At 38.2% G+C, this 20,524-nt stretch overlaps 1 protein-coding gene across 3 annotated transcripts in view; it reads right to left on the reverse strand.

The window, feature by feature from the left end:
- The window catches only part of TTC17 (tetratricopeptide repeat domain 17), a 125,246-nt gene that overhangs the window by 98,395 nt on the left and 6,327 nt on the right, over positions 1 to 20,524 (reverse strand). For all 3 annotated transcript variants that reach the window (XM_027072857.2, XM_027072856.2, XM_053203280.1), the window contains exon 2: positions 3,588 to 3,677. In XM_027072857.2, the coding sequence (XP_026928658.1) occupies positions 3,588 to 3,677 (90 nt within the window). The remainder of the gene's footprint in view (positions 1 to 3,587; positions 3,678 to 20,524) is intronic.

The raw sequence follows: 20,524 nt of genomic DNA on the forward strand, positions 1-20,524 counted from the left end.
CCTTCTTTATCCCAATGTCATAAACATATTAATATATTCTTATTTTTAAGTTTTAAAGCTTTACTTTTTCACATTTAGTGCTATTGTCTGAACATTTGTGTCCCTTCCACCCTTAAAAATTTATATGTTGAAATCATAACCCCTGAAAATGGTATTAGGATGTGGAGCTTTTCAGAGGTGCTTAGGTCATGAGGTTGCTGTCCATGGAAAATAGAATTTTGCACTAATATTCATGTGGTAGCAAAACCTGATGAAAAGCCATTTTACACTTTTTATCCTCTTGGTGTGAATATTCACACATTTCGCTAAAGAAATATTAATGTCTTTGAATATGGAGTTTGGGACCAGAACCTGCTGGCAGTACAATGTAATACTAGATATCTGTACCTATAACAGTTCTAAAAGAAAAAAAAAAAGTGAAAAGCTGTATTCTAACCATATATAGCCCTGGTGATTTCAGATGAGGGACGGTGAATTTGTATAAATACTGCCATCACAGCTTTTTTCTGCTTAGTATTTACATAGTGAAAACTTTTTCCATCCATTTATCACCACACTGGCTTTGTGTTAGGTGTATTTCTTACACGTCACATACAGCTGGACTAAGTAAGAAATCCAATCTGATAGTCTGAGTTTCAATCAGCAAGTTTAATCTGATATATTTACTGTGATTGCTGATCTATCTGAATTTATTTTAAACATGTTATTTTGGATTTTCTGTTAAATTTTTTTTTTTTTTTTTTAGATTATTGAAGTGTAGCTGACACAAAATGTTGTATTAGTTTCAGGTATGTTTATCATTCTTTTTCTTTGCTGCTGTTTTCTCTTTTCCTGCCTGTCATGTGCTTGTCAACACTTTCTATGTTCCCTCCTCTCCTCCTGTATTTTCTCTTAACTTGTAGGTTTGGAAACTACAGATTGCAGTTCCATTATTTTAGTCCTTGCCTCTACTTTATTTTTGGTTAAGTTTTTCATCAGTAAATATTTTAATGTATTTCTGAAAGATACTCCTTAAATACAGTTTGTTTGGGTGCCCGGGTGGCTCAGTTGGTTGAGTGTCTGACTCCTGATTTCGGTTGACGTCATGATCCCAATGCTGTGGGATTAAGCCCCATATCATGCTCCATGCTGGGCACGGAGCCTGCTTAAGATTTTCTCTCCCTCTCCCACTGCCGTTCCTTTGCTCTTGCTCTCTCTCTCTGGAACACACACACACACACACACTCACGCACACACACAAAACACACAAAAAAATCTCTTTAAAAAAAAAGGGAGGGTGCCTGGATGGCTCAGTGGTTTACATCCAAGTCTTGGTTTCCGCTCAGGTCATGATCCTGGGGTGGTGGGATTAAGCCCTCCTTTGAGCTCTGCGCTGGGTGTGGAGGCTGCTTAAGATTCTCTCTCCCCACCCCCTCCACTCTGCTCCTTCCCCTGCTCGTGCTCTCTCTCTCAAATAAAAAAATAAATAAAACAAAGAACTTAAAATAAACAAACAAACAAACAAACATACAGTTTGTTTGAATCAAAATCCAATGAGACCCACACACTGCAATGGCTGATTTGTCTATAAATCTGTTAATCTACTGGTAATTCCTCCAGTTCCCCTCCCCACCTTTTTTAATCTTTATAATTTGTTTAAAAAGTTGGGTCATTTGTCCTGCAAAGCTTGCCACTCTATACGATTTTGTTGACTGCATCTCCTAGGTTCATTTCACGTGTCCCTTTCTTTGTCTTGTACATTTCCTAAATATTGACAGCAGGATCCAGGGGTTCTTAACTTTTTTGTGTCATAGACTTCTTTGGCAGTCTGATGAAATCTGCAGACTCCCTTCTCAGAATGATCTTTTAAATACATAAAAAATATAGAATGGTAAAGGAAACGTCATTGAAAACAAATGACACTGGAAAATACAGTGGTTTGATTGAATTCCTATTTCTTTTGGCAATACTACTTGAAAGGTAGCAAGACTCTTAAATTTTTAGTATGTATGCCCATAAGTTTTCCAATAGGATTTTGTTACTTTCACCTTCTCATAAACAGGACAGAAGAGTCTAACAAGCCTTAACTAATCACTGAACATACCTCAACACAACTACATATTAATTTAATCTAGTTTTACCTTTCAAAGCACAAAAAAATAATTAAATAAGGTTAGCAACTTCTTCATTAGTATTTTTACTCATCATTGTATATCCTACGCGTGTCTACTGGGTGTACTTTTCTTTGTGCTGAAGTACATCTTTAATTTTCTTTAAAGTGAGAGTCTGGTAAATAAACTCTGTATGTCAGAAAACATCTTTGCTTTACCCTCACTCTTGAATGATGGTTTAAAAGAACATAAAATTCTAGTTTGACTGGTTTTCCCCTTAGCACTTTGAGGTTATTCCTCCACTGTCTTCTGGCACCTTATGAAGTTCATTTAGTTGTCACTACTTTGTAGAAAAATGATATTGTTTAGTGTCATGGCATTAAGTCTACATTTCAGTGAGTAACAAATTTTTATCTCCAGCCTGTACCTTAATCAAAAACTGATGGAGTCAACATTTTTCATTTTCGTTTTCATTGACATGATGAATGGCATTTTCCCCCTTCACATACTCTAAGTCTCTTTCTCTTTATATCATACTGCCTCTTAAAAAAAAGAATGGAAATAAACATATACAATGTGTATATGCATTTGAAAATAAAAACTATTTTCTGCACCGATGCACTTTTTGAACACTGTGTTTAAAAAAAAAACATATAAAGCTTCCAAGCACGAAGCTGTATAAATATACCTACTGTCTTATTCCCAGTTTTTCAAATAATTAATATTGTGTGTAATTAAGCAAAATCAGTTTATGGAAATCAAATGATAGAAACAAAAAGGTCAGATTTTATTATCACCAATAGGTTTCAAGTTTTCAAGGTGCAAAGTGATTAACGCTTTCATCTCATCGTAAGAACACATAATAACAAGACCTTAGAAATTACTTGGAAATTAATAAAAATTACATTTTTATAGAGTATTGAAACCATTCTTCCTTTTTGTATTTTACCCAAACTCTCCTAAACATATGTATAGAGACTGTTCCTTTTCATACTTGATGGAAAAACTTATACATGGAAACCCTGAACAAGGATAGGAGTCAAGAATCAAGCAAAACCCAAGTTAGTCTGTTTCTCTTACTATTGCTCAAATGTCCTCTAATTAGAGGTTATTTTTAAAATCAGGATTTAAAGGTAATATATTCAGGGTGCCAAGGTGGCTCAGGCAGTTAAGCATCGGACTGGACTTCGGCTCAGGTCATGATCTCATGGTTTGTGGGTTTGAGCCCCGCATCAGGCTAGGTGCTGACAGCTCAGAGCCTGGAGACTGCTTCGAATTCTGTCTCTTTCTCTGCCCCTCCCCAGCTCATGGTCTGTCTCTGTCTCTCAAAAATAAATAAAATGTTTTTTAAAAAGTTAAAAATGAAAGTAATATATTCCTATAAAACTGAGAAGAATTGAGCTTAAGAAATAATTCGCTCTCATTTTTCTTTGAATACAATAGCTCCCCATGAAATACAACAAGTTTCAGCTGCATATCACATGCCCATTGCCTCACCTCCAATTCTTTGAGGTAGTTAACGGTTGTTTCTTGTCTCATTAATATGACTAAGTCATGGGGATGCTTCAAGTTCATCGGCGAATCCACCTGCAAGCAAGTAAGTGATAAATAAAGCTCAGATTTCATTAACATTTGTTTGGATTCATATAAAGTTCCCTTTAATATGCTTTAAATTACTCTTCAACTACCACTATAATCAGTGTTAGGTGCTTACTAAAACCCAAGGACTATTTCAAAAGTGATCGCACATAAATTTCAGCAAAGAGAATATCATGTTCAATAGCTGTCCCTTGAATTCCAACTTGAAAGACTAAGCTTTTGAAGTGAGTATTCTAACTTGGTCACTCATAGAAGAAATATGCGAGAAGAGAAGTATTTGGCAATGAGTGATAAAGTAAATTGCTTAAAAGATAATTCATGCTTGTAACAATAAAAAAGGAATTGTCTTGTCTTGACAGAATATTCCATATCCGAACAGGTTTGGAGTGATAAAAGGAAAACACTAAAAGCACCTATTTTTGAAGGCTATTTGTAGAATCCATAAATCAAAGTTAATATAAAATAATCTTGAGATCTCTTATTTACAGCTCATGTTCTCTGGATCATAAACAAGTGACCATGTGGTTGAAGATGTAGGAAAAATGAGCCCTCCTATGCTAAAAGGAGGCTTATAAATTTGTTCCGGTTGAATGGAGGGTCATTTGACAACATGTATCAAAATGTTAAAAGTGCCTATCTTTTGATCTGGCAATATTAACTCTAGGAAAACTATCCTACAGACGTTATTAAGCAAATAGGCAAAAATATACACAAGGATAAAAAAAATATATATACACACACAACAAAGCTCACTACAACACTTTAAGCTGCCAAAAAAATTAGACACAACCTAAGCCCACCAATAAGAGAATGGGGAAATCCACAGTCTAAAATAGGATACAAAAAGACTAGACATACTGTCATGGGAGGATGTTCACAATGTATAATTAACTAAAAATAAAGAATATGTATACTACGATATTTTTAAGAAATTACGTGCATATATTTTTATAAATGTATACATGTTTCTACATGCACAAAACCAAGTAAGTTTACAGTGGTTTCTTTTGGGAAGTGGGATTAAGAAGAGAGGCACACTCTCTTTATTTATATTTGTACATTTTAAAACTGTTTATCATGTACACATATTACATTTATAATAAAGAAAAAAACCACACACACACACACACACACACACACACACACACACACACGGTTTTTGAATTCCAGAAAAATCTGACAGCGTTCTTGGCGCCTAAGGGATAAGATAAAGTTCCTGCTATCACATGGTGCTAGACTGGAGTTATCAAATTATATACAAGCTCTTCAGGAAGTTCCACTTTGAGAAAAAACTATCTTTTTGTAATCTTTAAGAAACTGGTATCAGCTCAACTAATTGAATTTAGAGCTAGCTTTTTAAGTGCAGAAGGTAGACTTACATAGATCTTGGTGAATACAACGGCCTATTAAAAAAGATTTTAGGGGTGCCTGGGTGGCTCAGTTGGTTAAGTGTCCAACTCTTGATCTCAGCTCAGCTCATGATCTAACAGCTCATGAGATCGAGCCCCACATCGGGTTCTACACCAACATTGGACAACATGGAGCCTGCTTGGGATTTTCTCTCTCTCCCTTTCTGCCTCTACCCAACTCTCTCTCTCTCTCAAAATAAATAAATAAATAAACAAACAAACAATCTAAAAAATATTTTAAAAGAAGAAATAAGAACAACATGAAATAGGGGTGCCTGGGTGGCTCACTTGGTTAAGGGTCTGACTCTTGATTTCGGCTCAGGTCATGATCTCACTGTTTTGTGGGTTCAAGCCCCACATCGGGCTCTGCGCTGATCCTGCAGAGCCTGCTTGGGATTCTCAACCTCTCTCTTTCTCTCTGCCCTTCCCCTGCTAGTGATCTCTCTACTCTCTCAAAATAAATAAGTAAATTTTAAAAAATTAAAAAAAAAAAAACAACATGAAATAAAGTTGGATGCTTGCTTTAATAATATGCATTAAATTGGACAATGTTAAGTGACTACAGATAAAACTCATGTGCCCTTGCTCATTCTATCATTTCAGAGATGCCAGAGGAAAGAGACGCTAGTCCAGAATAACTTCCCTTGTAATTATCTGGATGTATAATTACTATTGTATCATTATGGATAATCATTGCCCATGGTCTTGCTTTTAAGATGAGATTCATTCACTGCTTCCCCTGGCCTTTCCACTATATTGGAATTTATATCAAAACTGCACTCTGTACTTAAAAGGCACTAAAAATATAATAGCAAGTCCTATAGTACTTGACCACCTGAGACGTAAATCTCCTCTATCAATCAAAGCTAACAAAAGCCTGCAAGCAAAACGTTAGGTTTATCTCAATAAGACATAGAAAATTTTGCTTCTCTTTAGAAGTATTTGAACATATTCCCAACAGTCAAATGCATATAGGGCAGGGAAAGCTACTATATAATGGATTGAATATGGACTGATTTAACTCCCAAGGCCCATCAACCTTTTTTTATGACATTGTGATATATTATTTGTGATACATTATAGGACACCAAAATTTTTACAGAAGAAAATGTAAAAGCTATAGCCAGTGGTCAGAGTGCAAAAGAGCTTTACATAAGGAGGCCAGAGAAAATCTGCTTACTTTGCTACTTCATCCATACTTCAAGAGGTAGCTATTCAGTACATGACTGTATCGGTATTTTTAAACAAGGTTTTTAGAAAAAGACAAGAAAACAAAACCAAAAACAGGGATTCCAAAATACCTAAACGTTCTGGTCACCTGGAGAACTGCATGAGGAACAAAAGAATGAAGACTTACACTGAAGAGAGACTGAAAGCACAATCTTAGTTTCAGATTAAAAAGATACTAGCTAATCAGGGCTTTATCCTATTTGTATAGCAAGGGTTTGGCCGACGTTCCTTTGTAAGGAAGTACTTTTCATTTCCTGAAGTTTCATTAAGTTCAACACAGATACAACAACTAGAAGAGACACAAAGATAAAATTATCACAGAAGGAAGGGAGTGTACTGACAGCTGTGCTTCCCCTCTGGACACGGCAGCAAATGGCATGGCTCTTTGCCAGATAAGGGTTGGTTGCAGATTTATGCCTGGTGTATATTTTTATTGAGGTAACTTCAAGTTCTTAAAATTTAAGGCTTTATAATATCTTTGACAAATGCTAATCAGCTTGAATTTCTCTCCTTTCAAACGCCTCTCCTCCTCAGGTTACAAGAGTATGTTTGTAAAGGTACAACATCCACTCAGCCAATAAACGTTTCTTAAGCCTCCGTAAACCAGGCCCACCATGTCAATATGGGAAACCTACGTGCTCCAATTTTATTCACAATCTGAATGCCTTCAAAATCTTTAGCATTTAGAAGAGTCTGCTATCAGCCCAGGAGCAAAAGGTGACAGCAATTAGAGAGGTAGGTTAAAAAGGACATGACTCCTATGTAAGATCTCAAAGCACCTTGTGGCTTTTTCACAAGGGACAAGCAACCCTACAAAATTCCATTACTTCACAGCATAATAAATGATGCTTGTAATGACTTGAATCATAAAAAGGGAATTATTTTCAAATTTGTTCTACTTAAGATGGTTAAAAAAGTATGAAATATCTTTTACAGCAAAGTTTATACTGCAAGGAAAAACTGACCAAATATTTGGAAATTAGCTAAACAGACTTCTATTATACAGAATGATTCATTCTCTAAGAGTTCTCAATTCAATTTTATTTTCCTTTGAATTCATTACATTATATAAGTACATGTGTCCAATTATATAGAACAGCAGTAAATATCTGACTCATATCAAGTTCATTTTCATATATTTCATTTGCTGCTGGTCTCTCTAACCGAAATATTGTTAATAACTACCTCTCTAATCTGGAACCCTACCTCAGTAAATTCACAGGGTCACGGAGGGAAATGTCACTATATAAGGATAATTACTTCACTGCCAAATCTATAAAAGGTGACTATTTTAAACTTAAAATAACCATTTGAAGGGTATAAACATTTTTGAGTTCTACAAAAGCAAGAGAGAGGCAATCACTTTCCACTGGTCCTTTATGACAGGAAATTGAATACTTCTATATTATAATATTAATTCCAGCCCTCATATGCAACTTATTCTTCACATATGCTAAACATTCTTACCTATTATTTTTAATGGTATTCAAATGAGTACATGAGAGCAGCATTACTGAAATCTTTTTTTTTTTAATTTTTTTTTAATCTTTATTTGTGAGAGAGAGAGAGAGACAGACACACACAGAGTGAGAGTGGGGGAGGGGCAGTAACAGAGGGAAACAAAGAATCCGAAACAGGCTCCAGGCTCTGAGCTGTCAGCACAAAGCCCAACACAGGGCTGGAACTCACGAACTGAGAGATCATGGCCTTAGCAGAAGTCAGACACTTAACCGACTGAGCCACCCAGGTGCCCATACTGAAATCTTTTATTATGCCATATCCACTTTTATCTTTTTAATATATTTTTTAATGTTTATTTTTGAGAGAGAAAGAGAGAAACAGAGGTGTGACTGGGGAAGGGGCAGAGACAGAGACACAGAATCCGAAGCAGGCTCCAGGCTCTGAGCTGTCAGCACAGAGCCCGACATGGGGCTCGAACCCACGAACTGTGAGATCATGACCTGAGCCGAAGTTGGACACTTAACCAACCAAATGGGTATGCTCCATGCTATACCCATTTTAAAAAATTTCCCCTTGTGGTTGCTTCGGCAGCACATATACTAAAATTAAAAAATTTCCCCTTAATTAGAAACTAGGGATGGAATATTTTAAATTTTTTATTCAAAATTTTAGATTATTTATTGAGACAATATGATGGAAAACATAAATAAAGATCTTCAAAGCGATGAAGATTTTACTGCTACCTGAAGTGATCCCATTTTGTGGGTACAATGTTTGCTATCTAGTATCTGGAATCCCCTTCTTGTGGCAAAAGCACCTGCCCTGCTTAGCTGGAAGCATCCTTCCCTACATGGGAAGTCCTGATCAGTAGATCCCTTTCCCTTGGTCATGGTAATCTTTGAGAAGGGACATTAACCAAGTGGTCAGCTGGTACTAAAGAGACTCTAATCCAGAACTTTTTGTTTGAGCTACGGGGACCAGCCATCTTGTATTCACAGGGAGCCTGAGAATGGGGTTAAGGAAGCAGAGAAATGAAGACAGAGAGCAACCTATTGTGGTTATACTGTTTTATCAGCCCTGGATCAAACTGTATCTGCAGCACTTAGAATCTGTCCAAATATTCCAATAAAAATTTTCTACAGAAGTCTTGATGCTATTTCCAAACATCTGCCAAAATTTCTTCTAAACCCTCTGCCTAGGGCCTCTTCTTACCCTAGTGGCTCTTTTCAGATCTTCTGTCCCTTTGCACATGCTAATTCTCCTACCTGGAACACACTTCTATCCTGATGCTTTTGCTGAAGGCCAAATGACTGGGCTCAAATGACATTTCTTTTGTGAAGCCATTCCTCTCTTGAGCTCCCATAGTACTTTTTACACACTCCTTTAATAGTGCTTATTACATTGTTTAATTATTGTATGTCTGTCTCTCCAGAAAAAAATTTTTTGTATTCCTTGTTCTACCTCCAGTAGTTCATATGCTTTCAGGAACATGTCAAGCACTTAATATGCTGCTGGTTGTTTGATGAAGTTGTCTGACGTCACATTTGGTAGAATATCCATCTCCACCAAGACTATCATTCATTGATGACTACCTGTACAGGAGGTAAAGTGGCTAGGCCTCAAAGGATCGTGAAAAGTAAGTCCTTCACAGGTCTAGGCTTCCAGGGATTGTGAAAAGTAAGTCCTTCACAGGTCTATGACTAGCTGTGCAACCTTAAGCAAATCACCTTCTCTGCATGGGCTTCCATTTCCTCATCTATAAGCTGAGGGGACCCAGCCTGATGACTTTTAAAGTTCCATATGTTCTTCATATCCTACCCCCATAAAAGATTTAACACTATGGTGAAAGTGTCACATTTTTATCAGTTTCAGGTGCCACCGAAGGAATCTAATATTCAAATGAATGAAATGATCATTCTTTCAATTTGCCGGTATAAATTTGTACTTGCTCTAGGTAGGGACTCTTTCCAAAGCTGCAGCTGAAAGCATTTTTTAAACTGTCAATTTGTCAAATTAAACCAAGGTTCCAATTAGCAGTGGCTATTTATTTCTGAGCAGTTAAGTTGTTCACTGTGTCACAGGCAAAATTAGCTCTCCCTGTCCTTATGCCACTTAATTCTAACAAAGTTCAACTGGAAAAGAAATTTTTCTTTGATCATAAGCTAAATATATAGTTTACAATAAAAACAAACACATTATGGACAATATTAAAAAAATTAAAATTACTTGAAAACTCTGCTGTCAGACCTAGTTAATTATGTCAGAATAACTTCTCTGCATATGTATACACACACACTGCTATGTAGATAAAACATTTTTACAAAAACGGGATCATATTTACTATACTGCATCCTTCCCTTCCCCACTGTTTCCTAAATTTTATCAGCTTGTTTTCTCAGGAATTACAGATCTATGTCATCATATTTAGTGGGTAATATTACATTAAAGTTATTTATCCAGGTTACTGCTAATTAAAATTTGGGCTTTTAGTTCTTCTCCCTTTTTAATGGTATTGAGATGAATATCCTTACACTTAAATTTTTTTTATTGCTGCTTACTTATTTTTTTCCTAGAAAAGAATTACTAGGTTAAAGGGACTACACTTTTAAATTTATATTTTTTGCTGGCTTTTTTCCAGAATAGCTGAATCAACTTTAATTCCTACCAACAGTCACTGAGTTTTTCCACACTCTTAAGAACAAAGGGAAAAGAGTGAACACATTTTAATCTCTTTGTTGGCCACATGTGTTTCTTCTTTTGTGTGCTTATAAAAAATCTTCCTCATTGCCTCCCTTTAAACCCACTGATACTTTACAACACAATTTTATGAATGGTGGTTTCCAGTTGGTGAGACTCAACATGATTATCTTCTTGGTTGTGTTTTCTGACTTTTTCTACAGCAAACATATATTACTTATGTTGATAAAATATATCTCTCTTTTTAAGTACTACCTACAGGTCTTGTTAAAGTGAAACCTCAGAATGTTATGTGGTATGTATTTTTAAACAAAATATGAGTTGTGATGACAACTTAGGTCTGAGGAACAACCCTGTCGCTTTTCCTTATATATTCATAGAGAAAAAAGTTCCTCTCTCAGATGTGGGGCCAGTCAAAACACTTCTAAAAGGTAACATCTTTTGTATTTTTTGTTTGTTACCTTAGTCTCCTCAGATTTTTATCCTTATCTCAAATCTAATTCACTACCATTTTCAAATGACTGACCAAAGAACCCTCACCTTTGTGACCCCTGGCAGGTGAATACAGGGGCAAGCAAGATGAGTGGATAGGGATGGAATGAGGGAGGCAGAAGTCTGTTGCCTGACTTTGCATGTAATTCTTTCTTTAGGATTCAAGTCTGACCATCATGGACCTGGACTTTCCTCCAGGTCGAGAGAAGTGCAAATTCACAAACAAAATACCAGTCCAGCCTCAGCTCTGGAAAGGGACTTTCATGGGCTCCTGACTATAATAACTTTCAAAACTTTAATAGAGAAGCAGATCTTTCACTGGAAACATTTAATTGTTTCAGATCAATAAAACACTATTATTATGAACTGTCAGGACCCGGAAATATTTTTGTTAAAGAAGACTTTTTTTTTTTTTGCCATTAGTGTACTTGTACAATATGGTATTTTAATGTTTTAAAACATGGACTTCAATTTTGTAGGATATCAGGTTATTGAAACTAAATATAAACTACTGAAGCTAAATATAAACTTTAAATAAACAAAAATACTGAATCTTGACCATCGCATGAATTTTTGTGGCTTCGTATCTCTATTTCCTAAAGTTTTACTCTCAATTAGATTTACATTCCCATGTTCACAGTTCTTGGAAGACAAAGTCGTAAATGCTTAAACACACAGAAAACAATCTAGGTATCTGAAGTATATTATATAGCTATAGTCTAGATTTGACCATGTGCAGTGTTGCAGCCAATTTTATGAGAGCAATCATATCAAACAAGCACCATTTTCCAAAGTGATAAATAAGCAAGTTAATAACCATTTTCAACATAAACAACAAATGAACAACTTCTTATACACGCGTGCTACCAGGCTACACGTTCTGATTTGTATCACCAGGAAATATACAAATAACATAATGAATAAAGTAGACAATTTACAACTTTACAAGGAAAGAAAATGAAATGCTGGATCGGGACACGAGAGTCACGGATATTTCTCATTTGCATATTTATGATATTCTTGTAAACATATACAGAACAATGTCGCTGTGCAATTAGAGCTATTTTATATGTAACTCAGAAGTGACTCTCATTCCAGCAGCTAATATTTATTGAGCATGGAATAATGGCCCCCAAAGATGGTCATGTCCTAATCCCCAGAACCTGTGACTAGTTAGGTTATGTGGCAAAGGGAAATTAAAGTAGCTGATGGAGTTAAGGTTGCTATTCAGATTACTTTAATTAAGACAGAATATAACCTGGATTTTCCACGTGGGCCTAATGTAATCACAAGGGTCCTTAAAAGTGGAATAGGGAGGTCAAAGAGAGAGATGCTGCTAAGAAAGGTCAGAGAAATGCAATGTTGCTAGCTTTGTGATACAATGAAAGGGGGCCAAGAAGCAAGGAATGTGCGTGGCCTCTGGAAACTACAAAGAGGTAAGGAAATGGACTCTCTCCTAATATCTCCAGGAAGATGTGCAGCATTACTGTCCCCTTGATTTTAGCCCCAGCGCAACACGGGTTGAACTGCTAACCTACACAACTGTAAGATGATAAATCTCTGTTGTTTTAAGACATAAACTGTGGTAATTTTTTACAGCAGCAAACAGAAAACGAATATAAGCACCCGCTAAGTTCCAGACACAATGCCAGGCTTAAAGGTGATAAGTACAATATATGTAAGCATAAAAATTCTTAGTTGGGTGCTATAGACTGAACTGTGTCTCCCCAAAAATTTTACGTTGAAGCTGTAACCTCCAATATCATGGTAATTGGAGAGTAGCCCTTTGGAGGGTAATTTGGTTTAGATGAGGTCATGAGGTTGGGGCCTTATGACGGGATTGGTGCCCTTACAAGAGGAGACACTGAAAGCTTGCTTTCTCTTTCTCTCTGCCACCTGAGGACACAGCAAGAATGCAGCGGGTCTGCAAGCCAGAAACAGAGCTTTCACCAGAACCTGATCACTCTGGCACTCTGACCTTAGACTTCTGGCCTCCACAACTGTGAGAAAAACTTTGGTGCTTAAGTTACTCAGTTTATAGGATTTTGTTACTGAGGTTTGTTAATCAAATATTGGAAAAGGGACACGGAAATGAGTGCCAGAAATTGAACCTTAATTTTTATCATTACTCAGGTGACGGCAACTCAACAGCCAGGAAATAACTTTGCTATTTCACGCTAGAAATCACTGCTGTACTACACCATTGAATAAAGTTCAACTTTATTACTCATCAAACAGTAGTAGTATTAACTCTGGGTGGGGGGGTCAGCTTGACTAATTTCTTTTACTGCAATCCCAACAAGTGTGAAGTAAGCGTTAACGACAAAGGTTTAATTTTTCTATGAAGATAACCAAACCAAACTGAAAGTTCCTTTTTGTTCATACTTCCACTGACAGCCGTAACACTGTTTCGCTAAGGGCAATGGATGGGATATGGGCTGTCTGACTAGAAGCAGATTATATAAACAAAGATTTGACATACATCCCAAACACTGTTGGGCATTTTAAACACTCCTGATGCAATCCTTTAAAAGGACGACTCGGCAATAAGAAAATTAAATATGCATTCTTCAAACAGGTAAATTCCACTTCAAAGAATTCTTACAGATCTACTCAATATGCTCACAGGAGCATGTGAAGACACATGAATGGGCACACACACTCACAGCAGTAAAAACCTGGAAACAATCTAAATGCCTGCCATTAGGGAACTGGTTACATAAATTACAGAATAGCCATACAATCAAATACTATGCAATTTTAAGGGCAAAGAGAGTAGCTTTTCATTTCTGACAGATGTCTAACTCTATTAATAAAAAGTAGTGGTGAGACAAAATGTTTCCAGTTGTGTTTTTTTTAAATTTTTTTTTATCATTTATTTATTTTTGAGACTGAGAGAGACAGAGCATGAACGGGGGAGGGGCAGAGAGAGAGGGAGACACAGAATTGGAAGCAGGCTCCAGGCTCTGAGCCATCAGCCCAGAGCCCGACGCGGGGCTCGAACTCACGGACCGCGAGATCGTGACCTGAGCCGAAGTCGGACGCTCAACCGACTGAGCCACCCAGGCGCCCCCAGTTGTGTTTTTTAAAAATCCACATGAGGGTTTGCAAACGCATGGGAACTTTTTGGAAGAATACACAAATAATTCTGTGATTACTTCCAGGAAGAACTATGAGTGGTTATGAAACTTTCACTTTTCATTTTATGTCCTACTAAGTAGCTTGAAAATATTTTTTTGAACAATGATCACGTATTTTATACTTTCAAATTCAATTATAGGATGCCTGGGTGGCTCAGTCAGTAGAGTATCTGACTCTTGATCTCAGGGTCCTGAGTTCAGCTCCCACATTGGGCATGGAACCCACTTAAAAAAAAATCAAATTCAATTTAAAAATAGAGAAAATATTGATGTTTTATATACAAAACAACAGAAATATTTTTCTTTATATTGGTAGTAATGTTTAGCAGTACAGAGAACAGTTTAGAATGGGATCTAAGCTGGAATTTATACACAGCCACTTCCTACCTGCATGGCCTTGGGCAAGGAGTTTAACCACACTCGGCCTAAATTTCTTTATTTAATTGAGATATCAATACCCACATCTTACTGGGTCTATATGACCATAAAATGAGAAATGAATATTGAAAACACTTGGTAAAGTGCTCAGTGGAATTGACATTAAATTTTTATTGCTATAAAAGCTACCTGCTGACATTATCCTAAATTAGAGTCCCTTCCATGTATGACTATAAAATGCAAACTCTGTGAAGGCAAGGACAATCTCAATCACAGCTGTATTCCACGTACCTAACACAGAAAGGATTCCAATATGTGTTTAACGAGCAAACTAAGCCTGTCAAATGTAATGGCACACAAAAAGCTCTCAGCAAATATTTGCTCAAATAAAACGTTCCCAACTCCATTTGACCATTTTGGGCATGTACCACTCTCTAAAGCTTTACTAAAGATTAACTATCCATCTCATCTCCCGACCAAGCAATTAGACTAAAAGAGGAAAGGGCAGATCATGAGGGCACAAGGTGAGGAGGGCGCTCCTGCTGGTCACCTGATTTTAATTTAAATAGCTAAGTGCCTCAGAGGGTAAGTGAAGAATGAGGTGAGATGTTAGTAATAAAAATACATAAATGAATTCTTTTCAAAAGTCAGACTCATGAAGTAGTTACTGCTGACTAAATAAATATGGGAGACACAATCTGATCTGGCTAGTGTGAATTCCTGGTAGTAGGCCTTGAAAGCAAACATATACTTTAGCTTATTTAAAAGTGTCATGACGGTATAGATTTTTAACAAATGTTTCTTTTGTGTATGTTAAATGTCTGAACGTTAAGGACTTACCTAAATTTGTATAGTAATCAATTAATTTCAGTAATGTTTCAATCTCAAAGTTCTTTGAGCATATCATTTAAGGTATGTTGAAGGGATAGTATTTCCAAACAGCCAATCGGAATGTAGGTTATCTGAGACACCATTTTACAACTCTGGTTCAGAGATACTACATTCTTAGAGAAGTCTTGGTTTATCTAGAGCTTTTATTGTTAGCAGGGAGAACGCATAAATTGGCTTGCCCCCTTTAAAGTAAATGCACTGCGCTTTCTCCAGACTACTAAAACGATGGTGGCCCTTCACTGTGCTAATATGCAAGAGCTTTTACAAGTGTAAGCAACTGCCTGAACACATACATGCAGGTACCCTCCCTTTCTCTTTCGTATGCAATACTTCCGAGTGTGTACGATGTGTCAGGGACCATTTTTGGCATGGGGGTTACCTCACTGAATATAACAAAGGTCAACGAAAAAGTTAATGTTCTTGTAGGAAGACCAGTAATACATTACAATAGAGTAATAGGTGCTATGAAGAAAACTAAAGCAAAGTAAGAAGACAGAATGATGGAAGGAGATGCTGTTTTAGATAGTGTGGTCAGAAGATAGGTGACATGTGAACAGATTTGAAAGAGAGCCATGAGAATGTCTGCAGAAATTTTTCAAGCAACAGAAAGACCAAGAACAAAGTTGGTTCTCTCAAGACCCACCCCAAAGGCCAGTATGGCCGAATCACAGAATACAAGAAGCAAAGTGGTATTTGCGGTAGAGAGGTGGCCAGGGGCCAGGTCCCAGATCTTACAAGGGCCTGCCTTATAGGCCATGGTACAAAGTCCAAAATTTTTTTCTTAAAAGTATGATGGGAAACCACTGAAGGTTTTCTGATGCTCTTTGGATCTCTTCCCCCTACAACCCTTAAAAGAGTGACACGACCAGACTTATGATCTTTAAAAGTGTAGAGAATACCCAAAAAACAAATAATCCAGTGAAGAAATGGGCTGAAGACATGAATAGACACTTTTCTAAAGAAGACATCCAGATGGCCAACAGGCACATAAAAAGATGCTCAACATCACTCCTCATCAGGGAAATACAAACCAAAACCACACTGAGATACCACCTCACGCCAGTCAGAGCGGCTAAAATGAACAAATCAGGAGACTATAGATGCTGGAGAGGATGTGGAGAAACGGGAACCCTCTTGCATTGTTGATGGGAATGCAAACTGGTGCAGCCGCTCTAGAAAACAGTGTGCAGGTTCCTCAAAAAATTAAAAATAGAACTACCCCATGACCCAGCAATAGCACTGCTAGGAATTTACCCAAGGGATACAGGAGTGCTGATGCATAGGGGCACTTGTACCCCAATGTTTATAGCAGCACTTTCAGCAATAGCCAAATTATGGAAAGAACCTAAATGTCCATTAACTGATGAATGGATAAAGAAGATGTGGTTTATATATACAATGGAATACTACTTGGCAATGAGAAAGAATGAAATCTGGCCATGTGCAGCACTGTGGATGGAACTGGAGAGTGTTATGCTAAGTGAAATAAGTCAGGTAGAGAAAGACAGATACCATATGTTTTCACTCATATGCGGATCCTGAGAAACTCAACAGAAGACCATGGGGGAGGAGAAGGGGGAAAAAAAAAGTTACAGAGAGGGAGGAGGCAAATCATAAGAGACTCTTAAATACTGAGAATAAACTGAGGGTTGGTGGGGGGGGCAGGGGAAAGTGGGTGATGGGCACTGAGGAGGGCACCTGTTGGGATGAGCACTGGGTGTTGTATGGAAACCAATTTGACAATAAATTTCATGTAAAAAAAAAAAGTGTGGCGAGTAGACTCTATGGGGCAAAAGTAGAAGCAAGGACACTGGTCAGGAGGCTACTGTGCATAGGTTTAAAAGGGAGATGAAGACCACTGGACTAGGGCTGTAGAAGTAGAGGTGGAAAGACATGGCTTGATGCAAGAGACATTTTGGAAGTAAAGTTGACAGGTTATTGATAGATTAGGTATGCGACCCAAGAGTCGAGGAAGACTCTGGACCTGAGCAATCTGGTTAACCAGTGTGGTGGGGTGGGAAATAAAGAGTTCAGTTTAGGACATGATGTATTTGTGATGTCTGTAAGACAGCTAAGTGGAGATGTTGAGTGGGCAATTGGATACAAGAGTCTGGAGTTGAGGGAGAGTGCAGATATGATTTAAGAGAATCCTCAGAATAGATGTCATATTTTATGCCATGACAGGGCATAAGACCATCTGATGAGCACATCAGTATTTAAGACTCATTAAGAAAAGAGGAATTCAGCGGAAGAGAATGAGAAGTCATGGCGAGGGATTTAGAGGGAAAGCCAGGAATGAATGTCCTGGAAGCCATGGAGGAAAACAGTTTGATAAGGTCAGAGGACAAGTGCTGGCTGGGGAGCAAAGAGGGTGAGAGAGACAACTTCAAGCTGAGCACCAAATTTGGCAATAAGGCAGGCTCTGGTATATTTTGACAAGACTTGTGGGGATGAAGGACTGACTGGAGTGGCTTGAAGAGACCTATACAAAGAGAGGGAAGAGAGGGACACCTGGGTGGCTCAGTCAGTTAAGCGTCCAACTCTTGCTTTCCAACTGTTGGTTTCAGCTCAAGTCATCTCACAGTTCGTGAGTTTGAGCCCCACACTGGGCTCTGTGCTGGCAGCATGGAGCCTGCTTGGGATTCTCTGTCACTCTCTCTCTCTCTCTGCCTCTTCCCCTCTCACACTGTGTCTGTCTCTCTCGAACAAATAAACAAACTTAAAAAAAAGGGGGGGGGGAAGCCCATGAGCACAATTTTCAAGAAGTGCCTGGCTGTACAACATGCAGAAGAATGAAACTAGACCACTTTAATACACCATACACAAAAATAAACTCAAAATGGATGAAGGACCTGAATGTGAGACAGGAAACCATCAAAACCCTAGAGGAGAAAGCAGGAAAAAAACCTCTCTGACCTCAGCTGCAGCAATTTCTTACTTGACACATCTCCAAAGGCAAGGGAATTATCAGCAAAAATGAACTATGGGACCTCATCAAGATAAAAAGCTTCTGCACTGCAAAGGAAACAATCAACAAAACAATCAACTGGAATGGGAAAAGATATTTGCAAATGACATATCAAATAAAGGGCTAGCATCTAAAATCTATAAAGAACTCACCAAACTCCACACCTGAAAAACAAATAATACAGTGAAGAAATGGGCAGAAGACATGAATAGACACTTTTCTAAAGAAGATATCCAGATGGCCAACAAGCACATGAAAAGATGCTCAACGTCCCTCCTCATCATGGAAATACAAATCAAAACCACACTGAGATACAGAGAGGGAGGGAGGCAAACCCTAAGAGACACTTAAGGACTGAGAACAAACTAAGGGTAGATGGGGGGTGGGGGAGAGGGGAAAGTGGGTGATGGGCAGGGAGGAGGGCGCTTCTTGGGATGAGCACTGAGTGTTGTATGGAAACCAATTTGACAATAAATTATATTATGTTAAAAAATAAAACAAAGAAAAAAAAACCAAATGAAGTGCCTGGCTGTAAAGAGCCACCCTACAGAATTCCCCTTGCTTTTGCCATCACAGAGTCTCACGGAGATGCAGGTAGGGCTCACACATGCCCCTACACACTGGAGCGCAAAGCTGTTCTCATTTTTGACCTGACCTGCTGGCAAGCCCTCCTATTCCTCACTGTCAGGGTCCCTTCTGTCCATTTCCACCCAAGCTGCTTCTAAACTGCAACAACTGCCAAACCCCACAGCTGACCCTAATCCCCCCTCAACAATGCAGCTGCCATTTCTCATCCATCTTGCCTCTGCCCTTCCTGATGATTTTTCTTGTTTTTTCTTCCTTGTCTCTTGTCACTTCTCCATACTTCTCAGTGCCTGAAAAATAAAGCTGACCTTTTAGATGTAACATCAGTGACAAAGAGGATGATTTCCTTTGCATACACAACCTGACCAGAGAAGACAGGCCAACAGTGATCTCTGAGTAAGGCTCTTCTCATGTGCATATAGCACTTTATCTGAAGGCCCAATGGCTGACTCACTGATGGGTTATTCGGAGCTTTAAAGATCTTCCAGGAGGGGCACCTGGGTGGCTCAGTCAGTTGAGCGTCCGACTTTGGCTCAGGTCATGATCTCGCAGTTTGTGAGTTCAAGCCCTGCGTCGGGCTCGGGCTCTGTGCTGACAACTCAGAGCCTGGAGCCTGCTTCAGATTCTATGTCTCCCTCTCTCTGCCCCTTCCCTGCTCATGCTCTCTGTCTCTCAAATATGAATAAGTATTAATAAATAAATAAAGATCTTCCAGGAGTCTGAGGCCTCCTGTAGGTTAGCTTCCAAAATGACTATCACATTAGTAAGCAGTGTGAGGCTTCATTCGGACAGTGGTAAATTCCTGAGAGGCAGGAACCAGTTTTCATACTTCCTTATGTCATCCATTCAATAGATACTATTGCAGCCTATGGGATTTAGCATGAGAGATGCAGGAGGTGCAGAGAAAATGGGTATGGCTTCTCCCTTCATGGGGCATGTAGGAGTCTAGTAGGGTATTTACATTAGTAAATGGACACAATATGGCATGGTAAATGCCTTCATAAGGGAATACCAGACACTATAAAAGCACATAGAAAGAACAGCTTGTTTAAATTTGGGCATTAGAAGCTTCCCTGTGGAAGTGATGTTTAAGTTGTGAAGAGTACTGAGTTAGCCAGATTAGGACAGTCAGCATTTCAGGGAAAGAACATGTGCAAAGGCCCAGAAGCAAGTGAGAACAGAGCACATCTGAGGGCACTGACCAAAGTTAAATATGGCCAAGTGTTATGTATGTGTATTCTGGGGGTGAAAGTGGGGCACTGAAGAATGAACAAAGATAAGCTAGAGAGAAGGAGGGGCCAGATCACAAGACACATTAAAGAAAGACCATGTCCTGGGATATGCACCAAACGATTTAAAGGCAATTTTCCTTGAGAAGTGAGAATGGGGAGAGGTGGGAAGACTTCACTTTATTATTTTAAATACCCCCATAATGTTAGACATTTACTTTTGAGAATGCCATGCATTCCTTCTGTAATTCAAATTTTTAATTAAACAAAAGTTTTATTTATTTTTACTTTAGAGCGATTGAGAGCATACACACAAAGGAGAGGGGGCAGAGAGGAAGAGAGAGGGAAGGACAGA

This window comes from Acinonyx jubatus, chromosome D1, assembly GCF_027475565.1.
Source record: "Acinonyx jubatus isolate Ajub_Pintada_27869175 chromosome D1, VMU_Ajub_asm_v1.0, whole genome shotgun sequence".
Lineage (NCBI taxonomy): Eukaryota > Metazoa > Chordata > Mammalia > Carnivora > Felidae > Acinonyx > Acinonyx jubatus.